This window comes from Callionymus lyra, chromosome 10 (assembly GCF_982586985.1).
Source record: "Callionymus lyra chromosome 10, fCalLyr1.hap1.1, whole genome shotgun sequence".
NCBI classification, from domain to species: Eukaryota; Metazoa; Chordata; class Actinopteri; order Syngnathiformes; family Callionymidae; genus Callionymus; species Callionymus lyra.
The window spans coordinates 5,528,976-5,550,969 of record NC_141827.1 but is presented as its reverse complement, the minus strand read 5'-3'; the positions used below and the strand labels follow the sequence as shown (position 1 = coordinate 5,550,969).

General features: G+C 39.9%; 1 protein-coding gene across 3 annotated transcripts in view; it reads right to left on the bottom strand.

The window, feature by feature from the left end:
* chd5 (chromodomain helicase DNA binding protein 5) overlaps nucleotides 1-21,994 on the bottom strand; it is a 57,738-nt gene that overhangs the window by 28,101 nt on the left and 7,643 nt on the right. For all 3 annotated transcript variants that reach the window (XM_087801894.1, XM_087801893.1, XM_087801895.1), the window contains exons 2-12: nucleotides 17,080-17,237; nucleotides 7,256-7,477; nucleotides 5,759-5,877; nucleotides 4,331-4,563; nucleotides 4,157-4,269; nucleotides 3,952-4,078; nucleotides 3,601-3,767; nucleotides 1,517-1,735; nucleotides 1,243-1,449; nucleotides 967-1,178; nucleotides 33-164 (exon numbers count right to left, since the gene is read on the bottom strand). In XM_087801894.1, coding sequence (XP_087658020.1) covers nucleotides 33-164; nucleotides 967-1,178; nucleotides 1,243-1,449; nucleotides 1,517-1,735; nucleotides 3,601-3,767; nucleotides 3,952-4,078; nucleotides 4,157-4,269; nucleotides 4,331-4,563; nucleotides 5,759-5,877; nucleotides 7,256-7,477; nucleotides 17,080-17,237 — 1,909 coding nt within the window. The remainder of the gene's footprint in view (nucleotides 1-32; nucleotides 165-966; nucleotides 1,179-1,242; nucleotides 1,450-1,516; nucleotides 1,736-3,600; nucleotides 3,768-3,951; nucleotides 4,079-4,156; nucleotides 4,270-4,330; nucleotides 4,564-5,758; nucleotides 5,878-7,255; nucleotides 7,478-17,079; nucleotides 17,238-21,994) is intronic.

The following is a 21,994-nucleotide window of genomic DNA, read 5'->3' as shown; positions in this document are numbered from 1 at the left end:
GTTTCAAAGAGTGAGAGCGTTTGGATTCTCACCTGTGATCCCAGTAGGAAGCTTTGTGAGCGTCGTACTCCGGGACGTCGAAGTCGTCGACCTCCCACGTGCACTGGTCGTACGGCAGGTCCCTCCACTTGATCAGATAGTGCACGTCGTTGTCTTTATCGTAACTATACAAAACATGCATTTTTATTCACATTATCATCATTACGACCACATTTTATACACTTGTTTTTTAACAGATTCACAATAAAGACGAAAAATTACGACTTTCATTCATCGTTTAAACAAATATAATCAAGAAAAAGATAAATAATGAGTTAATAACAGTAATAATTAGAATTATTAGCATAAAGATGGTACTTACAATAGACATGAAAATTAAACCCAAATATATTTTAATATTAATAACATGAAGATAAATGTATTTTGTAATTCAACTTAAATATTACCACATACGTTTATAATATTAACTGCTTAAGAAAACTAAATGCATTACTTGTAAATACTACAAAATAAATTATGTCAAATGACATAATGACATATGACAAATCGTTTTTAATATAAAAAAAAAAAGCTTTATGAACAATTAATTAATTCATATTATTTTTTATTATTATTATTATTTTATATTTGTTATTAATTTGATTTATAAATATAATTTAATAAAGAAACACTATTTTTAAATATTATGAATATGTGTAATTAATCTGTTTGTATTTTAATAAGATAAACAAATAAAACAAAAACAAAACAAAACAAAACAAAAAAGAGATTCAATTTAATGAGGAAATAAAATAAAAAAAATGTGTGTTTTTTTCTTGTTTTATACATCTTTTTAACCCTTCTTTTATCATTTTATTTGAAGTATATATTGGGGTTTCCCCGTCTGGACGATGCACTTTAATTTCCTCGGACTATGTGCAATAACAATAAAGAGATTCTGATTCTATCCGCAGACGTGAGCGCCACCTGTGGTTGAGGATGCGGTGGATCACCATCCACTCAGATTTGATCCCGTAGCGATAGAATCTCTCCTCCATCGCGGCGTAGTGAGGATCTTTGCTCTTCCTCTTCTCGCTGTTCATCTCCTCCTCGCCGGAGCCGTAGTCGAACGGCGGCGGCTCGTCCATGTCCGTCTTCCTCTGGTAGTTGCGGTACATGACGGAGTGGTAGAGCTCCAGCTGGGAGGAGACGGAACCCGGTCAGGGATGGAACCCAATGACAGCTACGATCTGGACTCCTCACCTGCAGCTCGCTGACCCACGAGCAGTGCCAGTACGACAGTCCCGTCCACTTCACGAAGAACTCCCTTTCGGGTCGGCCCTTCAGCGGGGGCTTGACGAGCGGGTCCAGGGGTTGCCCGTCGAATCCCAGAGGAGCTTCCGGCGGCAGTGGAGCTTCTCCCCACGTCCAGTGCAGGATTTTCTGGACCTTCCCCTTCAGAGGGGGGCACTGTGGTGGAGCGAAAGGGTTCGGACACAAGTCGACAAGAACCTGAAACGGACGGCCAGGATCTCACCATGCAGCGAGGACACAACCACTCCCCGTTGGGGATCTCGGGCAATGGTGGGTTCAGACAGTGGATGTGGTACGAGGACGGACACGTGTCGCAGCACAAGAGCTCCCCTCCGTCCTTGCAAACCCGGCAGAACTCCATGTGGTCGTCCTCTTCCTCTCCCGCCACCTCCTCTTCTTCCTCCTCCTCGTCTTTGGCCTCCCACTGGATCCCTTCTTTCTCCTGAGAGACCACATGTCAACAAAGTTACCGCCCATCTATGTCCAACTAACCGGTTCTTCGACTCCCCGTATTGACATGAAGACATGAAGACATGAAGTCATGTCAAATATCTTCTCCAGATTCAATTACTGAAGATCAAGTACCATTAAAACAGTAACAGTAAAACAGTTCTTCTCCTGGAACTGAAAGTGTTTCTCAGACATGGACTGGTCCACGAAACCAACACTTACCCTCAACTGGTTCATCATGCAAAAGGTTATCGATACATAACCTAAACTCATGGCTCCTCAAGTCAAGTCATTTAATGTGGCTGGATCGTTATGAAAGTAGATTAAAGTTAATTTTGACTTTAAAGACACAAGGGGGTTAAAGTAAGATAAGAAACAAGGATTATGGAGGTGAACAATCAGACGGAGAATTCCAATAACCGTCAAACTAAGGATGAATCGAGATACTGTTAAAGACAGAAATGATGGAGAAGATTTTGGCCCCTTGTGTGGTCGAGGTTGACACCCCTGCCCTAAACCTTCTACTGGCCCCTCAACACACAAAGCAATATGTCGACTGAGTCCTTGACAATGACTGAGCTCCTCACTCCGATGCTAAGGTAGCTGCTATTATCCATTATTAAGACTTGTTATCAGTTCAGTTTTCACGACATTCATTTGGTCATAAGACGTCAAGATATGGAGAACTTATGATGACTTGTTACTTTGACAAGGGTTCCTGCAGGACACTATGGCTTAAAGGCCTCCTACGTTTACCACAAATTGATGTTGGATGGTTTGTTATCTTAAGGGAAAGGATACAGGAAACGTCCTTCAGAGCAGTCCAGGACCTGAGCTACACCCTGTGTATTATTCTGATTTCACGGCTGTATATTCTTTGCAAGATACATTCTTTCTTCAGTATCGATATCTGGACACATGAGCTGGAGCCACACAGTTGTAAATAGTAAATGGCTCTTACCCTGGTCAGGAAAAGCGCTCTATAAATACTAATTACTTACTTATATAGCACTTTTCTATGCTTATTTTTCAGCCAAAGAGCTTTACACTAAGTTACACATTCACACAATCACACACTGATGGGAGTAGGCTGCGACGCAGCCACCAACTTAACCATCAGGAGCAATCAGCGTGAAGTTTCTTGCTAAGACCACGAGTCGACCACGAGTCGACCACGAGTCGACCACGAGTCGACCACGAGTCGACCACGAGTCGACCACGAGTCGACCACGAGTCGACCACGAGTCCACCACGAGTCCACCACGAGTCCACCACGAGTCCACCACGAGTGGACCACGAGTCCACCACGAGTCCACCACGAGTCCACCACGAGTCGACCACGAGTCGACCACAAGTCCACCACGAGTCCACCACGAGTCCACCACGAGTCCACCACGAGTCCACCACGAGTCGACCAAGAGTCGACCACGAGTCGACCACGAGTCGACCACGAGTCCACCACGAGTCGACCACGAGTCCACTACGAGTCGACCACGAGTCGACCACGAGTCGACCAAGAGTCCACCACGAGTCCACCACGAGTCGACCAAGAGTCGACCACGAGTCCACCACGAGTCGACCAAGAGTCCACCACGAGTCCACCACGAGTCGACCAAGAGTCCACCACGAGTCCACCACGAGTCCACCACGAGTCCACCACTCTACCATCTGAACTATGACTTTATGTGGGTGATGCTGAGGTAGAAGTGCTAATGACAAGGTGTTAGATGGCTTCTACATTTCTAGACAACTTTCGAGGGGTCACGGTCATTAAATCCGTTCGGGGGCGACGTAAATATATTGTAGAGTTCCTCAGGACGTGCCGGATAAAATGTCCGTCCAAATAAATAAACTCACACAGTGTGGGCAGCTCCACTTTCCCTCGGGGGCCTTCTCCATCTCCGGGTCCAGACACACCAGGTGGTAGGCCCGTGGACAGGTGTCGCACAGGATGATTTCTCCCCCCTGCTGGCAGACCTCGCAATAGTCCTGATGGTCCGTCTCGTAGCCATCGCCGTCCTCCTCTGGAAGAAAGAAGGACCATGAACATGAAAGTGAGGCTCTGGCTCGGAGGCTTCAAAAAGGAAGGCCACGGCAGTTAGAACCGAGCACAACAAACACAATCCAACGAAGATGACGATGAACGTTGAACCTGATGCGGCTCGGCGTGGGAGAGACACAACAAGTAGTGAGAAACGGAAAACACACTTTTCCTTTTCTTCCTCCCCCGCCGGGTCTTCTTCTTGGCGACGACCCCCGAGGTTTCAGAGAGCACCGAGGCACTGTGGATGCTGATGTCATCAAAGTCCGACTCCTCCAGGAAGTCCTCCTCGCTCTGGGGAGGCGAGAAGACGAGAGATGCTGGACGGGAAGAGAGCCAGACCGTAAATAAACTGAATGGCGGTGGACGTACCGAGGACGCTTTCTTCTTCTTCCCACTCTGCCCCGACTTTGATTTGGTCTTCTTGGGCTTCTGCTTCTTCTTCCCCTCCTTCGCCGACTTGCTTCTCTTTCGAACCCCTGGACCTGGTACACACACAGATGGTGAGACCGGCGTCTGGTTTCTAAACGTGTCGTCGCCGCTCACCCTTCCCCTCTTTGGTTTTGGCTTTCTTCAGCGGCTGGGCGCTCAGCTGGCCGCCGATGGGAGGCGGCGGCGCCACGGTCACCGTCTCGACGGCGGCGGCCACGGCGGCGGCCACGGCGGTGGCAGATGCGCCTTTGAAGGGGTTGTTGGCGCTGAATTCTCGCCACTTGGCCCCCAACACTGTCATCATCTTGGACATGGGGATCTTAGGGTTCTTCTTGGCGATGAGTGGCCTGTTGAGACGTCATTGGCACCAGTTACAAATCTTGTTAAAGGGATAGTTCACACAAGATACTAATTCTACTCATTTTTTACTCACCCTCAGGTCGACTAGTAATGGATTCTTTTCAGAGTAATCTGTTCTTTTTTAGAGTTATAGAAAAAAATGTTTGTTCATTTTAATGTAGCGAGTGGAGCTCAGTCGTCTTCGTCCAAAAAGACACTTAAAAACATCCAAATACTGCTCGTCTGTAACGTCCATCTTGAAGCCTCAGCATGAGGAATTGTTCCGAAAATAAACTTAAATAACCTTGTATTGTTAGTGTTTTTTATGGCAGAAGCTCTCAGTCTCTCGGCTCCTGCTTCAAGTCGTTCCTCATGTAAACCCATTGCAAGTGTCAGTGCCGAGATTTAGGCTTCTATTCCACTAAAAACAATCTTAAAATATAGATTTATTATTGTATTTCTGAACAGTGTCGAGGCTTCAATCCAAGAGGGACGTTACAGTCGAGCAGTATTTGGATGTTTTTAAGTGTCTTTTTGGACGAAGACGAAGACAACTGAGCTCCAGTCGCTACATTAAAATGAACAAACATTTTTGTCTATAACACTAAAAAGGAATAGATTACTCTGAAAATAATCCCAACTCTCAGTCGCCATGAGGGCGAGTAGAAAATGGAGTGAAGTTTGAATTTTACTTTAAATATTCATTCCAAAGACACATTCCAGTTTTTCGCTGGTGATTTTCCGCGCGCCGCTAACTAGCGCGCCGCTAACTAGCTCGCCGCGCCCTGCATGGATACGTGAGAGTCCGCCTCGCAGAAGTCGACCTCTCGACTGTGAGTAAGACTTCCACTCGGGAGGCACTTGTGTTCCGACGGGGGTCTCGCGTCTGCACAAGACTGTGATTTGTCAGACAATTTCACCATGTTTGGTTCAGTGGGTCAGAGCTCAAAGTCCCGGGAAAAAAAACAAAACCTCTGGAGCCCCGGCCGTCTCCGACATCCAGTCTTCGCAGCAGCACCGCAGGAGCCTGTGATCCAATTTGTCCGAGGAAGAATGAAAAGCTTAGCGGTGCCAGAACGCCCGCAGGTGAGACCGGCGCCAGAGTTTTGCAGCTCAAACAAGAAGAAGAAGTGTTTCCTCGGGACGCTCTGCTGCGACTGCAGGAGACGCTGCAGGAGGATCAGTGGAGAGGAAGCTGCACACCTGAGGAACTGGCTGAACGCTTTGTAGTTGGTGATGGTCTTGTAGTCGTCCTCCGTGAAGCCGTATTGGACGTCTTCCAGACCCCACTCGTGCATCAGCTGGCCCGAGGATTTGGGCTCCTGGGGAAACATAGACGGAGGATTTTTACCACCTTGAACTACTAGAACAACAGGTATCTTTGAGTGGGAAATCGCTGGAGAGACTGGAGACTCAGGAGATCACCAGCGGAGAATATCCAGCCTCATGTAGTAAATATAGTCTCCAGACCTGATGAAACGATTGTTCTCAGTAGTGTTTAAAAAAGCAATTAATCACCTAAAATTATAATTCATCTAATATTCAATCTTCACTCATTTTCTACTCACCCTCATGTCAACTAAGAGTTGGGAGTAACCTGTTTTTTTTTAGAGTTATAGACAAAATTGTTTTAAACTGTCTTCATCATATTACTCTGTTTCGACCTTAATATTTTATTTGTTATTTATTTTGGTGTAAATGGTGTTTTCTTGTTTTTAATATTGTGCCGTTTTCAATGTACTGTGTCAGTTCTTAAAGTGATAGTTCACGCAAAACTCAAACTTCACTGATTTTCTACTCACACTCATGTCAAATAAGGATTGGGATTATTTTCAGAGTAATCTGTTCCTTTTTAGAGTTATAGACAAAAATGTTTGTTCATTTTAATGTAGCGACTGGAGCTCAGATGTCTTCGTCTCCATCTTCATCCAAAAAGACACTTAAAAACATCCAAATACTGATCGTCTGTAACGTCTTCTTTGTATTAAGAGAGAAAATGTTCGGAAAAATCCCTAAATAAGTCTATTTTTAAAACATTTGTTGTAGTTATCAGTCTCTCAGCTCCTGGCTGACATTTTTCCTCATCGAAAAAAGACATATGTAGGGTCAGTGTGCAAGATTTAGGCAGCTAGCCTATGTTTTCAGGAACATTTTCTCATGTCGAGGCTTCAATCCAAGAGGGACGTTACAGACGAGCAGTATTTGGATGTTTTTAAGTGTCTTTTTGGACGAAGATGAAGACGAAGACAAATGAGCTCCAGTCGCTACATTAAAATGAACAAACATCTTTGTCTATAACTCTTAAAGGAACAGATTACTCTGAAAATAATCCAACATTAGTCGACATGAGGACGAGTAGAAAATGAGTGACGTTTGAATTTTCGGTAAACTATCACTTTAAGTTAAGGATTTGCTGTTATGGACTTTCAAAGGCTCTGGACAGGATGTCGATGTCAATCAAGGGCAGTGAAGATGTTCAACTCTGTCTCTGTTTCATCATTAGAGGCTCATTTTAACTTAAAGCTACTCGCTGGTTAAAGTCAACAAATGATTCTCTATCCTTTGAACAAAGTCTCTCTCGTCCACATGTCCCAGATCAACTGACCTAAGGAACATAAGTGGGACCACGTTTGGCCCTTTGACCGCATCTATACTGCCTCGTTTGACCCTTAATGAACCTGCATCTGATTCTCAACTCACCTTCGTGTTCCCGTCGTCGTCGTCGTCATCGTCGTCGTCTTCGTCGTCCCTCTTCTTCTTCCTCACTTTCTTCTCCTTCTTCTCCTTGGGCTTCTTCTTCTTCTTCTTGGTGGGGCCGAACATGCCGCCCTCGCTCTCGGAGCCGGCGTCCAGGCGGGGGCGCTCCAGCTCGTGCTCCGAGTTCTCGTCCACGTCGCTGTCGAAGGACGGTTGGATGACGCCCTGAGAGCGAAGGGTCAAGTTGTCGGGTGAGTTTACAAGCTTTTCTATTTGAGTGTAACTTAAAACTCTTATGAAGGATTTTCCAAAGAAATACCATCAACGTATCGTTCAACACACGAACATCGTGAGAGTAACTGAGTGACATCGGACTTTAATTTTTACAGCATCAACACCAGATTTGTTATTTTTTTACTGTCTATTTTTATTTTCAATGCATGAATAAATTCTGTTCAAAATTAAATATGTAAAAAAAAGTCAACAAAATAAATTCGATATAAGAAATTCAATGTAAAAAAAAAAGTCGATGAAATAAATTCAATCGAAAAACTAAATGGAAATAAAGCCATGAAATAAATTCAGTGTAAGAAATTCAACGTAGAAAAGACAATTAAAATAAATTAAACGTAAGAAATTCAACGCAGAAAAGTCAATAAAATAAATTCAACGTAAGAAATTCGACGTAGAAAAGTCAATAAAATAAATTCAACGTAAGAAATTCAACGTAGAAAAGTCAATAAAATAAATTCAACGTAGAAAAGTCAATAAAATAAATTCAATCGAAAAACTAAATGGAAATAAAGCCATGAAATAAATTCAGTGTAAGAAATTCAACGTAGAAAAGTCAATAAAATAAATTAAACGTAAGAAATTCAACGCAGAAAAGTCAATAAAATAAATTCAACGCAAGAAATTCGACGTAGAAAAGTCAATAAAATAAATTCAACGTAAGAAATTCAACGTAGAAAAGTCAATAAAATAAATTCAACGTAGAAAAGTCAATAAAATAAATTCAACGTAAGAAATCCAAAGTAGAAAAGTCAATAAAATAAATTCAACGTAAGAAATTCAATGTAGAAAAGTCAATAAAATAAATTCAACGTAAGAAATTCAACGTAGAAAAGTCAATAAAATAAATTCAACGTAAGAAATTCAACGTAGAAAAGTCAATAAAATAAATTCAACGTAAGAAATTCAACGTAGAAAAGTCAATAAAATAAATTCAACGTAAGAAATTCAACGTAGAAAAGTCAATAAAATAAATTCAACGTAAGAAATTCAACGTAGAAAAGTCAATAAAATAAATTCAACGTAGAAAAGTCAATAAAATAAATTCAACGTAAGAAATTCAATGTAAGAAATTCAACGTAGAAAAGTCAATAAAATAAATTCAACGTAAGAAATTTATGATAGTAAAAAAGTCAAGAAAATAAGTTCAGTGTAAGAAATTCAATTTGGAAAAAAATTCAGTGTAAGAAATTGAATGTAAAAATAAAAAGTAAACGTAACAAATTCAGTGTAAGAAATTCAATGTAAGAAATTCAACGCAAAAAAGGCAATTAAATAAATTCAACGTAAGAAATTCAACGTAAAAAGGCAATGAAATAAATTCAACATAAGATATTCAACGTAGAAAAAAGGTCAACGAAATAAATTCAGTGTAAGAAATTGAATGTAAAAATACAAAGTAAACGTAAGAAATTCAGTGTAAGAAATTCAACCTAGAAAAAAAAGTAAATTAAACAAATTGAGTTTAGTAAATTCAATGTAAAATAATTCAATGTAAACGTCCGAGCCACCAAGTAGAAGCAATCGTTCCCGAGCAACGTTACAGGAAGTGGTCAGTGTCATAGCAACCATCACATGTGTTGGTTCTTGACATTTTTCAGATTCAAAATCATATTTTGATGCTGTAAAAATTCAGTGTTTTAGAATTTAATATTTAAAGTCCAAAGTCAAACATTTACTTCCATATATATATATATATATATATATGACATCATAGCGTCAAATGAGGAGGTCCCTGCAGTCGTCTCCTCTTTCACCCAATCAACAGGAAAGAAAAACTCTTCTCAGTTTTATCAGCCAATCACAGCGCAGATCTCAGCTCTGTTCCTCCAGCAACATCTGGACCAGAGTTTGGATTCAACAGAAGGTGTTGCTTGAGTCGTCGAAGCTCACAAACTGAGTGATTGACAGGCGGAAGAAATGTTTGCTGCTGTGATTCTTTTGGGATTTATAGAGAAGATTTGAAGAAATATTTAACACCAATTTTGTGTTTAATTCAAACATACATGATGTTTTACTCATTTTAATGTTTTTAAATGACTTTAAATTAAGAGAATTTAATTTCCTAAGAGGCCACATTATACACTGTAAGAGAATCAGGAGACAATGAAAATCAGCCCTTATACGATGAGAAAATGCAGATAAACTTCACATTTAAAGTTAAATTTAAGACTTTTTTCAACACTATTTGCCTATTATTATTATTATTAACCAAATGTTTATTTTACCATTGAATAAACATGGCTTTTAAGTCCATGTTTTCATCCCCTCGTTCTGATTTTTTCTTTTTTTTTTAATACATAAAAAATATAATAAAATATGTTGTAATTGCGCGTAAATCTATAAATAATACATTTAAAAAAACATTATTTTGACCTGTTTAACTAACACTAAACCTATGACTCACGTAACAAATCCCACTTTTTTGCTCGCTTAAATTAAAATGAATGTTTTCACTTTTTTAACATTTTTTAACATTTGATTTAAGTAAGTAAGTCAGTAATTTATATTTGTAATGTATGCAAGTAATGCAGTAAGTAATTTATATTTGTAATTTAAGTAAGTAAGTAATGCAGTAAGTAATTTATATTTGTAATTTAAGTAAGTAAGTAATGCAGTAAGTAATTTAAGTAAGTAAGTAATTTATATTTGTAATTTAAGTAAGTAATGCAGTAAGTAATTTATATTTGTAATTTAAGTAAGTAATGCAGTAAGTAATTTAAGTAAGTAAGTCATTTATATTTGTAATTTAAGTAATTTAAGTAAGTAAGTAATTTATATTTGTAATTTAAGTAAGTAAGTAATTTATATTTGTAATTTAAGTAAGTAAGTCATTTATATATGTAATTTAAGTAAGTAAGTAATTTATATTTGTAATTTAAGTAAGTAAGTCATTTATATATGTAATTTAAGTAAGTAAGTAATTTATATTTGTAATTTAAGTAAGTAAGTCATTTATATTTGTAATTTAAGACACTTTAATACCATTTGAACATTATTTTTAATACTCATGAAGTGAACGATCCTTGCATATCAATTGAATTTAAGTATAAATCATACAAATAAAACAATCACTCGACCTCAAAACGAGGCGTTTGAAATTATATTACAACATTATATAAACTTGTCATGTATAATAAAGAAAATACTCATCTTCATTGTTAGTAAGTCATAAGAAACAACAACTGAGTGATAAATTTTATGTTGAATTTTTTTTCCTGAGCCAATCAGAGCCACGTAAACACAGTCATGTGACCCTTGGATCAAGTATTTATATTCAGACATTTTATTGGGTAAAAAATCTAAGGTTTGTTGGATTGTTTTCTGTTCATATGATGTGACTGACATGTGGGTACATTTTTGAAGTGCGTCTTTGTGTTGTGTTGTGTTGTGTTGTGTTGTGTTGTGTTGTGTTGTGTTGTGTAGAGAAGGACTGGAGCAGCCTCTGCCTGTTGCTCATCCTCGCTGTGCTCGGAGACTCTCTGGCGTCTCGCTCTGTAGCGCAGTGATGCTCACGTTGCTGCAGCACCATCCCCGTACCAGTGTTGCCATGGCGACCAGAATTGAGCAGTGTCTGGCTCCGACTCCCACTTTTCATCGCCCCCCCCCCCTCGCCTTCATTTTCTCTCACTTTCCCTCCTGCACATCTCACCCCTCTATTAATCTTACACTCGTTCTCTTTAATTCTCTCTCACTCTTTCTCTCACTCCATCCTCCCTCCATCCCTCCCTCCCTCCGACGAACTCGATGGCAGCCGGTGGAACGCTGCCAGCCAATGGCAGGCCTCGGCATAACGAGCTTGTTATGCCCGTGGATGCTGAGCCGAACCTCCAGTCCTCGTCTAGACGAATCTCGTGTATGCAGAAGAGAGAGCGAGAGAACGAGGGGGAGAGTGTGAGGGAGGGAAAGATTGGGGGATGGGATCGAAGCCTAAAGATGAAGAAGAAGTGGAAGAACAAAAAAAAACAAAGAGTCGAAACGAGTGATGAAAGCGGAGACGAAGGTGAAAGTTTGATTCAAATACTTGACGCACACGAGTCGATCGTCAGGGAAACACGTTCATTCTGTGATGAAATACATTTAAGATCCATTTATTTAACAAAAGAAAGACAACTTTTGTATTATTGTTCTCAAGATGATGAGGAACATTTCAAAAACACATGTAGTGAAGATATAGTTGTTATATTACAATAAATAACATGTCATTTATGTTTTTTCTTATGTTATTTCATTTCAAAAGTTTATTTATTTACAGTTAAATCTTTAAAAAAATGTGTGATGTAAAAAAACATATTTATACTTGTTATTTAATATTTATATATATTTTATATTTATTTAAAAGTTTTGGAGAGAAAAAAACTATCACTTCCATGTTTTTTTTTCCTTTTTCTTTAAGCTCACTTTCTTGAATTCTCTCACGTTAAATACTTAATATTTTAATAATATTCAAGCGTCGGCGCTGAACATCGTAGTCATAAATACTTATGATAAATATGCTCAATATGACACTATATGTTAAAAGAATATATTTAATTAATTATAATCAATAATTAATCCTTTTTTCTTTTTTATTTTATAAAATTCAATTTGAAAATGTAATTTATTTACATTTAAACTTTAATTAACTATCGACAAATGTGAGATTTAAAAACACATATTTAAACTTATTTTTATTTTTTTTTACCTTTTCTGTTTATTTTGATGGAGTAAAATACTCTAAAGGAAGGAAAATGTTTTTTTTTAATTACTAGTAATCTATAATGGAAAGTAGCTTTATTAAAATCCAAATGTACAATTTTAAAGTTTAAATAAATACAGTTAAAGGCCAAAAGTAAATGAAAGTTTTAATAATATTCAATTATTATGTTGTTGCTGAACATCATATTCATAAATATTCATAATAAAAAAATACAATGTGATCTAGAATTCATTATCAACTAAATAAATGTTGAATATTTTGCAGGAATAAACTAAAATAAATCATGTGATTTGAAATAATATAGTAGTAGTAACATCATAAAATTAAAATAGACAATATCTATAAATACAGACTTTAGGTCCAGGATAAATCTCAGGCTTCACATGTATATTTGATATTAATATAAATGAAAACATAAGCAGCAAAAGATCAGAGCAGAATTCTCGCTCATGTTGCTGAAACATTATGACCACCTCACTCTTCAGGGACCAACACTCGGCAACGATGAAGACGAGTAAATGAACTAGAAGAAGAAAACTACTATAGACGTCCTATCGTTTGGCTTCAAAACAAAGGTATTGATTGTTGAAATCTGCTGTAACATCGCAGCGTCTGAGGATCTTTCTTGTGGGTCGTTGTCGCCTGAGGCAGAGAAACCAAGGTCTCAGATTCAGGCAACAGATGAAAGGAAAAGGAAAGTGAATGAAGCTTGTTTTGTGAAAGACCTCGAATGAAAGACTGTGTCGTCTAGACACGCTTTTACTCATTTTCTACAGCTCGTTCCTTCCATACAAGGTCACTGAGGGGCGGAGCTTGTCCCAGCTACTCGGTGTAAGAGGCGGAGAAGGTTGTCCGTCCATCAGAAGAAGATTTAAACCAACCAGTCGTTTTATTGTCCGGCTTGTGGTTGTGTATTTTCAAGAATCAGTTGTAGTATCATGGATGTATTTGGAGTATTGTCCAGTACTTGACTCTGGTGTTGTGATAGTGTAGTAACAATTATATATGTGTAGTATTGTCCAGTACTTGACTCTGGTGTTGTTATAGTGTAGTAACAAGTATATATGTGTAGTATTGTCCAGTACTTGACTCTGGTGTTGTGATACTGTAGTAACAATGATATATGTGTAGTATTGTCCAGTACTTGACTCTGGTGTTGTGATAGTGTAGAAACAAGTATATATGTGTAGTATTGTCCATGACTGACTCTGGTGTTGTGATAGTGTAGTAACAAGTATATATGTGTAGTATTGTCCAGTACTTGACTCTGATGTTGTAGTATTTACAGACCACATGACTCTTGACGAAGTCGTAACTGATTTTTTTTGTTTTCAAACCAAAATTTGTCCAAACATCAGCTTTAAAAGATACTGGAGTCACTGTATCCTCTCGTCCTCAGTCATCGCCATGTTCTCGCAGCATTTATTGTTCCGTTAGCTGCGGAGAACGTAACGACTGCTGCCATCTAGCGACCGGAAGTTTAATTGCAACACAAACATTAGCAAACAAAGTAAATATTTTAATGTTAATTGCAAATAAAAATTTAAAAAATAGAATCGTTTGATTTTACACACAATCTATTGACATATAAAACGTAAAAAATAAAATATGATTCCAATTTTATAACAAATGTTTTTTTTCCGATTTAGTGACAAAAAAACACATCAGTGTTTCGATATTTTCTTACATCTCTGGTCCTGTTTTAAGAAGAAACTATGATTTTCTTCTACAGTTGGTTTTTGCAGAAGGACGTTCTTGTCGCTACCTCATGAGAGACCCCTGAGCTAATGGCTACACTGTAAGCTGGAGACGGCGAGCAGCGTCGGAACATAGACTGGTGTCTCCTCATCCGTCACAGTTCACGACACCAGCCGCTGACATCAAGGCATGGAAGACGGTGGGTCGGCCTCAGAGAAGTCGCGTCTCCTCCGAGAGGGAAGTGAATCCGATAAGTGCCGCTAATGCTATCAAATCAGATGCTTCCTCGTAATGGATTTGCCGTCGGGAGTCAGCGAGGCAGAGAGCCTGGGATGAGTGAAGGAGCGTCGAGTCGATAGTTTACTACAGAGCGTCTCCAGAAACAGCCTCGGTCTGAGGAACTGCTGTCCTCCGTAGATCCGGATCTCAATCCTCGGAATATGTGTTCGAGCTTCTCACGGGGATCGTGTCACATTCCTGGTATTTGGAGTCGACTCAAAAAATCCCTTTGGCCGCTTCCACGGGAAGTTCAAACGCTCGCCGCTGACCTCGCCTGCCGCCGGCAGAAACGTCTTCGGGGAGCAGATCGGAAGTGAGTTACGGTCAAGACTCGAGCGGCGGTTCTGGGGCGCCGGTGCGAGGACGAGAACACAGATCTGTGTCAGAGGGAGTCCCCTCTCATTAGCTCGCTGTTTACCAGCCAACGGGCCGGACGGGCAGCCAAGCCTCGGCGCCGCCGGCGGAGACCAACATCCTGGCGACGTCGGCGATGCTGTGAAAGCCGACGCGGGCGTGAAACTGACTGGGAATCCAGTGGAGTGGAAGCCTGCGATCAGTGATGAAACAATGTTCCGCCTGTGGGGGTTTTTTAGGGTCTAAAGGACTGTTGAAAACTGCTGCCGTGAGCTTAAATGTTGACACATTATCGACTGATCTCCTTCTTAAACAGATCACCATGTTCTCTGCTTCACACTTGACCATATTTCATAGTTTACCGTAGTTATTTTATGGTTTATAGTTCAATAACTTAACATCAAATAATTCAATTTTTTAATTTACAATTCACATTTATTATGCGTTTCAATGAAACCTCCGGCCTCTAGATGGCAGCAGTCATTACAACCTCCGCAGCTAAAGTAACAATAAAATCATGCGCGATCATGGCCATGACTGAGGACGAGAGGATACAGTGAATCCAGCAGCTATTAAAGAGGATGTTTGTTCATATTTTGGGTCATATTTTCACAGCGTTTTTGTTCATTTAAGTGTCGCAATTAAACATCCATCCGCTAGATGGCGGCAGTCATTAAGTAAGTAAGCAAGTAAGTAAGTAATATTTATTTATATAGCGCTTGACTCCTTTAAGAAACATCTTAAGACGTTTCTATTTGTTCAGGCTTTTCCTTGATTTTCTGGAACTCCTGTGTTGTTCTCAGTATTATCTTGATCTTTAAAGTATATACTTTTTTGAGTATTGTTTTGATTGTTAAAGCACTTTGTGACCCTGGTCTTTAAGTCCTCCGCTGCTAAAGGAACAATGAAATCCTGCGAACTTCCCAGCGATGACTGAGGACGAGAGGATACTGTAGACAAAGAAAATTATATATATTTTAAAAATAAACAATTAACATGCAAATAATCACAACATGTTAATTTTTGTGTTGCTTTAAAACTTACTGCCACTGGATGGCAGCATTCATTGCGTCCTCCGCAGCTTAAGGAACAATGAAATCTTTTTGATGACTGAGGATGAGAGGATACAGTGCAGAATCTATTAAAGGAACAGTTTGGTAGAATGGTTGGACTTCAGACCTTGTCCACAGTCCGACTGTCACTGGAACCACAACTTCTTGAAAATGATGATGTGTCTCTAGACCAGGTCATTTCAAATTAAGGCCATAAATAAGGAATGCGTTATTAAGAAGACGTTAGTTCGATCCGCGACACTATGCGTCACTTTTCAGGAAAGGCTCAGTCAAGAAGTCCTAGTTTAGCGATGAAAGTTGACTAGAAAACAAAAGATTTATTGACGAATGGACCAAAAAATATCTACACAATGTGCCTTTTTTTGTCACATCTGTGCCTTCAACAAGAAGTATAACATTAGGGTGACACTTCAATTATTAACAACATTGTGTATCTTTTAAATATGTTGGCCTATCCCATCAGGCCAGAGGCGGGGGACACCCTGGACAGGATGCCAGTCCGTCGCAGGACACACAAAGACATACAACCATTCAAACACACTCATACCTATGGACAATTTCCCCAAATTCCCAAACAACCTCTGTATGTTTTTGGACTGTGGGAGGAAAACCGGAGTAACCAAAGTAAACCCACGCATATGGGGAGAACATACTAACTCTACAAAGACGTGTCAAACGTATGGATCCTTTTGACCACAGTCCACAGTCCGACTGTCACTGGAACCACAACTTCTTGAAAGTGATGACGTGCCTCTAGATCAGGTATTTTAAAATTAAGGCCATAAATTAGGAATGCGTTATTAAGAACCGACAACCTTCTTGCCCTGAGCGATCGCACTAACAACCACTGCGCCACCATCTGGCCAAACATTCAACAAGTGGTAGCAAGTAGTAGTAGAAGTTTTTGACCGACCAACAGACTAGACCTACTTTTGAAAATCTGTCCCTCAGGAAATGTGAGTAGAACAGCCTTGTTGTATAGAGTAGAAAAGTCGTGACCCCACAACTACGGTGGCCAACGGAGTATTGATCAAAATCTTCAGCGACTCTTTTATTGTAAGAAGCCACAAAGCACTTCAGCGGACGATATGGGCAACATTGTGTTGATTGTACCACTACGTACTTCTGTGAGAGTATTACACCAAGTACTGGCCTAACATGTGTACAGCACCATTTTTTCAATAGTTTCGTGTGTATATCTGAAATACTTTTTTGAAAACAGCAAATGGATAAAGGAATAGAGAAGTGAGTATTACTAGGAATCTGCATGAGATATACTATGACACCCAACAGAGGAAGAGCGATTGACCCCTTTTATCAAACGCCCTCAACAGACCTCGGACCATTACTTTAAATCATTTTCTCCGAAAACTGCTGCCGTTTCCCCAGAGATTATTCCTGTAACTGACGAAACACTGAAAAAGGCTTCTTACCTCCTTTTTCCTCTTTTTAACTTTTGGCATCTTGCCTTCTTTCATCTTCTTGGGCTTCTTCTTCTTCTGCTGCTTGAGAGAGTCGTCCTCGGAGAAGAAGCCGTCCTGCAGGAGAGACGTGAGCGGGACGGAGTGACGGACGCCGTCGTCATCCTCGTCTGGAAAAGAGAAACCATTCACCTCCGGTCAGTGGACGTATAAGGTGTGACGGTCCCTGACGTTACACAGGTATTATCGTACCTTTGGTTATAACTATTTAATCATGTTTAAAAACATTATATCGAAACATGACTTTTTCATTTTACAGCATATGTTTCACAATGAGGTGCAGAAAATAAATAACTGGGATTGAATAGTTTCTGATCTCCACCCTGATGGCTTCCTTGAGTTCCAAGATGGTTTTCGTTGTGCCCCCTTGGTCTTCCTCTCTACACTCCGTCTTTAAGGTACCCCCCAAAAAAAGAAGTCTTGGACATCAGCGGATCCAGAAATCTTTTGAACGGGGGCACAACACGACGTGGCCGAAGGAACTTTTTAAAATCCAGAAGCTCTCTGGTGTATTTTAGAGCCATTTCTGAGCAAAAAAAGAACAAACTAAAACCTTTTTATTTGTTCAGTATATTCATGTGTCCATCGGTACATTTTACTGCTGAGAAAATAAAAATGACGAAACAAAGACCCATACAGTAGAAATGGCAATAGAAGAAATAACTCTGGTTTTATTCTTCTTTAAAACTCATTAAAAAAGTCAACGATCATGTTCTAAAGATCCAAACTCGTTTTTATTCAACATTGAATATGTTCTCTACCTTCAGCGTACACTAGCCAGTCCGTCATTATTCCCATATACAGTAGAGTTACATGTACCTCTAGAGTAAACTACGACCAGTTTCAACTCCTCACTTTGTTATGGCATTATCGTACTCACTGTACCGGCGTCACTTTGCGACACAGACGGCGTTGACACTTCCGGGTGCCATAGCAACAGCGGGGCGAGAACTTTGAAGTGGAGCGTGGCGGGGCGAGCTGGTGTCATGGTGTTAAAACTTTGATTGTTGACACGTGCGGCGCTCCTACTACAGATCTTTTCTACGATTTCGTGTGTGGCCTGTCGAGTTTTTGGCCAGTCGAGTGTTTGGCGTGCCTGGTGCGCCCCCTTCCTGATCCACGCTTGTCCGGGGCTAAGGTCAGATAAGGTTCTCTTTCTTGCTGGAACCAGAGATCATTGATGGGTTCAGGGTCTGCAGCTCACTCTTGGAGGTCTTAAGACCCTCAACATGCTGATCCTCAGTGAACAGATTCCTCAATGAAAGATAAAAGATGTCGTGGACAACGTTGTGCTGCACAGAATTAAACGAAAGGACATCTTGAACACATACTGTAGAACCTTTTTGGATCTGCGAGCTTTTCCAGTGGAACTGTGTGACCTGAAGGTCTACGATCCGTTCGGATGATAAATTATATTTATCTAATACACTAATCACATCATTGATTTTTCAGTAATGATCGATGGAGCAACAAGACAGGAAACATAATAAGATGGTAATTGGGTGATGAATACTTGACTCTGGTGTTGTGATAGTGAGGTAACAAGTATATATGTGTAGTATTGTCCAGTACTTGACTCTGGTGTTGTGATAGTGTAGTAACAAGTATATATGTGTAATATTGTCGAGTACTTGACTCTGGTGTTGTGATAGTGTAGTAACAAGTATATATGTGTAATATTGTCGAGTACTTGACTCTGGTGTTGTGATAGTGTAGTAACAAGTATATATGTGTAGTATTGTCCAGTACTTGACTCTGGTGTTGTGATAGTGTAGTAACAAGTATATATGTGTAATATTGTCGAGTACTTGACTCTGGTGTTGTGATAGTGTAGTAACAAGTATATATGTGTAGTATTGTCGAGTACCTGACTCTGGTGTTGTGATAGTGTAGTAACAAGTATACATGTGTAGTATTGTCGAGTACTTGACTCTGGTGTTGTGATAGTGTAGTAACAAGTATATATGTGTAATATTGTCGAATACTTGACTCTGGTGTTGTGATAGTGTAGTAACAAGTATATATGTGTAATATTGTCGAGTACTTGACTCTGGTGTTGTGATAGTGTAGTAACAAGTATATATGTGTAGTATTGTCGAGTACTTAACTCTGGTGTTGTGATAGTGTAGTAACAAGTATATATGTGTAGTATTGTCGAGTACCTGACTCTGGTGTTGTGATAGTGTAGTAACAAGTATACATGTGTAGTATTGTCGAGTACTTGACTCTGGTGTTGTGATAGTGTAGTAACAAGTATATATGTGTAATATTGTCGAATACTTGACTCTGGTGTTGTGATAGTGTAGTAACAAGTATATATGTGTAGTATTGTCCAGTACTTGACTCTGGTGTTGTAGTATTTACAGACCACATGACTCTTGACGAAGTCGAAACTGCTTTCATTTGTTTTCAAAATATGTCCAAACATCAGCTTTAAAAGCTACTGGAGTCACTGTATCCTCTCGTCCTCAGTCATCGCCTGGATTACATTGTCTCTTTAGCCGCGGGGGACGTAATGACTGCTGCCATCTAGTGGTCGGAAGTTTAAATGTAACACAAAAATGAACAAATGCCGTGATTATTAAAAAAGAATAGTCTTTTTTTTTTAAACAAAATGAATTGAAATATACAGTAAAGAAATATAGTAACAAAATTAAAAGTGATTTTAGGACATACATATACTTATTTTTTTAATGGATACAATGCTGTCGAATCTCGATACAGTATTTTTAAATAAATACTGCTATATATTTCCGTATCGATGTTTAAAAATGAATCGACTTAATAATAAATTCGATTAAATAGAAAGTTTTCGCTTCTTACTTTAGGGTCACCCTGTATAAATATGTATATATACGTTTGTAACTTTGTAATTATGGTCTGCGACACAGGCGAGCGTGGAGACGGAAGCTCGGGAGGAGCGAAGAATCCAAAACCACGACAAGATTCTTGTACTTCATCATTCGCCGTGACGGCGGCTCAGATGGTGTGAACAGATGGGACGGCGGCAAAAAAGGCATTTCTCAGCCTCCGCCGTTGCCGAGGCAGATTGATGTCAGATTTCACTTAAGATTCCCTTCGACACTTTAGGTCACGGCGTCCGTTCGGTCGCCAACTTCCGTCCGCTTCGGACGATCGTGTTTTCAAACGGCACGAGGGCCCGACGAGACGAAGCTAAAACCACACGTTCTAATTCGAAGACTTGAAAGCGCCGAGTGTCATTAACATATTTACATCATTAGCGCCCCCTTCGCCTCCTGCTTCCATATGAGGGTTTAATTTGCACATCAATAAATCTGCCTCGGCGTGAACTTTGCCTGCGCATTAGCCTCTGTTTTCGTGGGTCACGTGGATCAAATCCGGCGCAACCTGTAATTTCCTGTGACTCCAGCCGGGGAGACGAGTGCAACATGGTAAATGGGATAAGTGGATGAGGAGGGACGGACGGCGCAGGGATTCCTCCTCCTGGATGTTTCCCTCGCCAGCCTCCCGAGGGGGAACTGAACCGGAGATCCACTCTCCAACACGTGCTGCATATTTCATGCCTCCGGTCCGACCCGACGATAAAAAAAAATCAAAGCCTCTGAAGCCGGGATTGTTCAGGGGGTTTGTTCCGTCGCCTCCTCGGTGGCAGCAGTCACAACGTTTGTACGCCGGAGATCATTAGAGCTGACAAGCAGCAGCAGGTCGCTGAAGATCTGCTCGGTGTCCTCCAGTGGTCCTCCTGGGAGATCCCCGTTTAGCGGCAGGACAGGCACTCCGTCTAGTTGTTGCCGCGGCGGTTAAGAGTTGATCTGCGCTCGATGGTGTGCGATTATGTCGTTTATTTTGTGGGGTTCTCTCCCGCTGGCTAACATTGATTGACACGTCGGTCTCCCGGGAGACGGCTGTTGTTTTCTTTTACAACGAGTGTGTGTTTGTTGAAGATGCTTCAGACTCCAGCGGGTCGTGTCGGGAGGGAGAAGATTGTGCTTCAAATGTTAAGACTTTGTTGACTTGGAATTCTATAACTTCAAGAGACGTAACTATATATGTATATATATATATATATATATATATATATATATATATATATATATATATATATATATATATATATATATATATATATATAGTTACGTCTCTTGAAGTTATATATATAATTGATGGAATTTGAAAATGTCTCCGTAACAGTTAATTGATTTTATTTTGGGCTTTAAACTGGCTCTACTGGATTCATCAGTTTACTCTGTTTTGACCCTAATATTCTATTTGGTTATTTATTTTGGTGTAAATGGTTGTATTTTTAATCTTGTTTGTTTAATATCGCGTTACTTTTGTGCCGTTTTCAATGTACTGTGTCACTTCTTAAAGTGATAGTTCACGCAAAAACTCAAACTTCACTCATTTTCTACTCACACTCACACTTTTAGTTAGTTTAGTTTTAGTTATAGACAAAAATGTTTGTTCATTTTAATGAAGCAACGGGAGCTAAGTTGACTTCGTCCAAAAAGACACTTAAAAACATCCAAATACCTCCAAACTGTTCGACTGTAACGTCCATCTTTTTTTGAGCGTTTACAGTCTACTTGCTACACTGGAAGCAATCACGATATTTACCCAGAGTACTTCCTGTCTGTGCAGGATGTTGCGCAAGCAGCTAGCCTAGCAACATCCCCTAAAAACAAGCTTAAAAAAATCCAAGAGTTACAGACGAGCAGTTTGGAGGTATTTGGATGTTTTTAAGTGTCTTTTTGGATGAAGATGAAGACGAAGACAACTGAGCTCCTGTCGCTACATTAAAATGAACAAACATTTGTGCCAATAACTCTATAGAAGAACAGATTACTCTGAAAATAATCCCCACCCTTAGTTGACATGAGGGCGA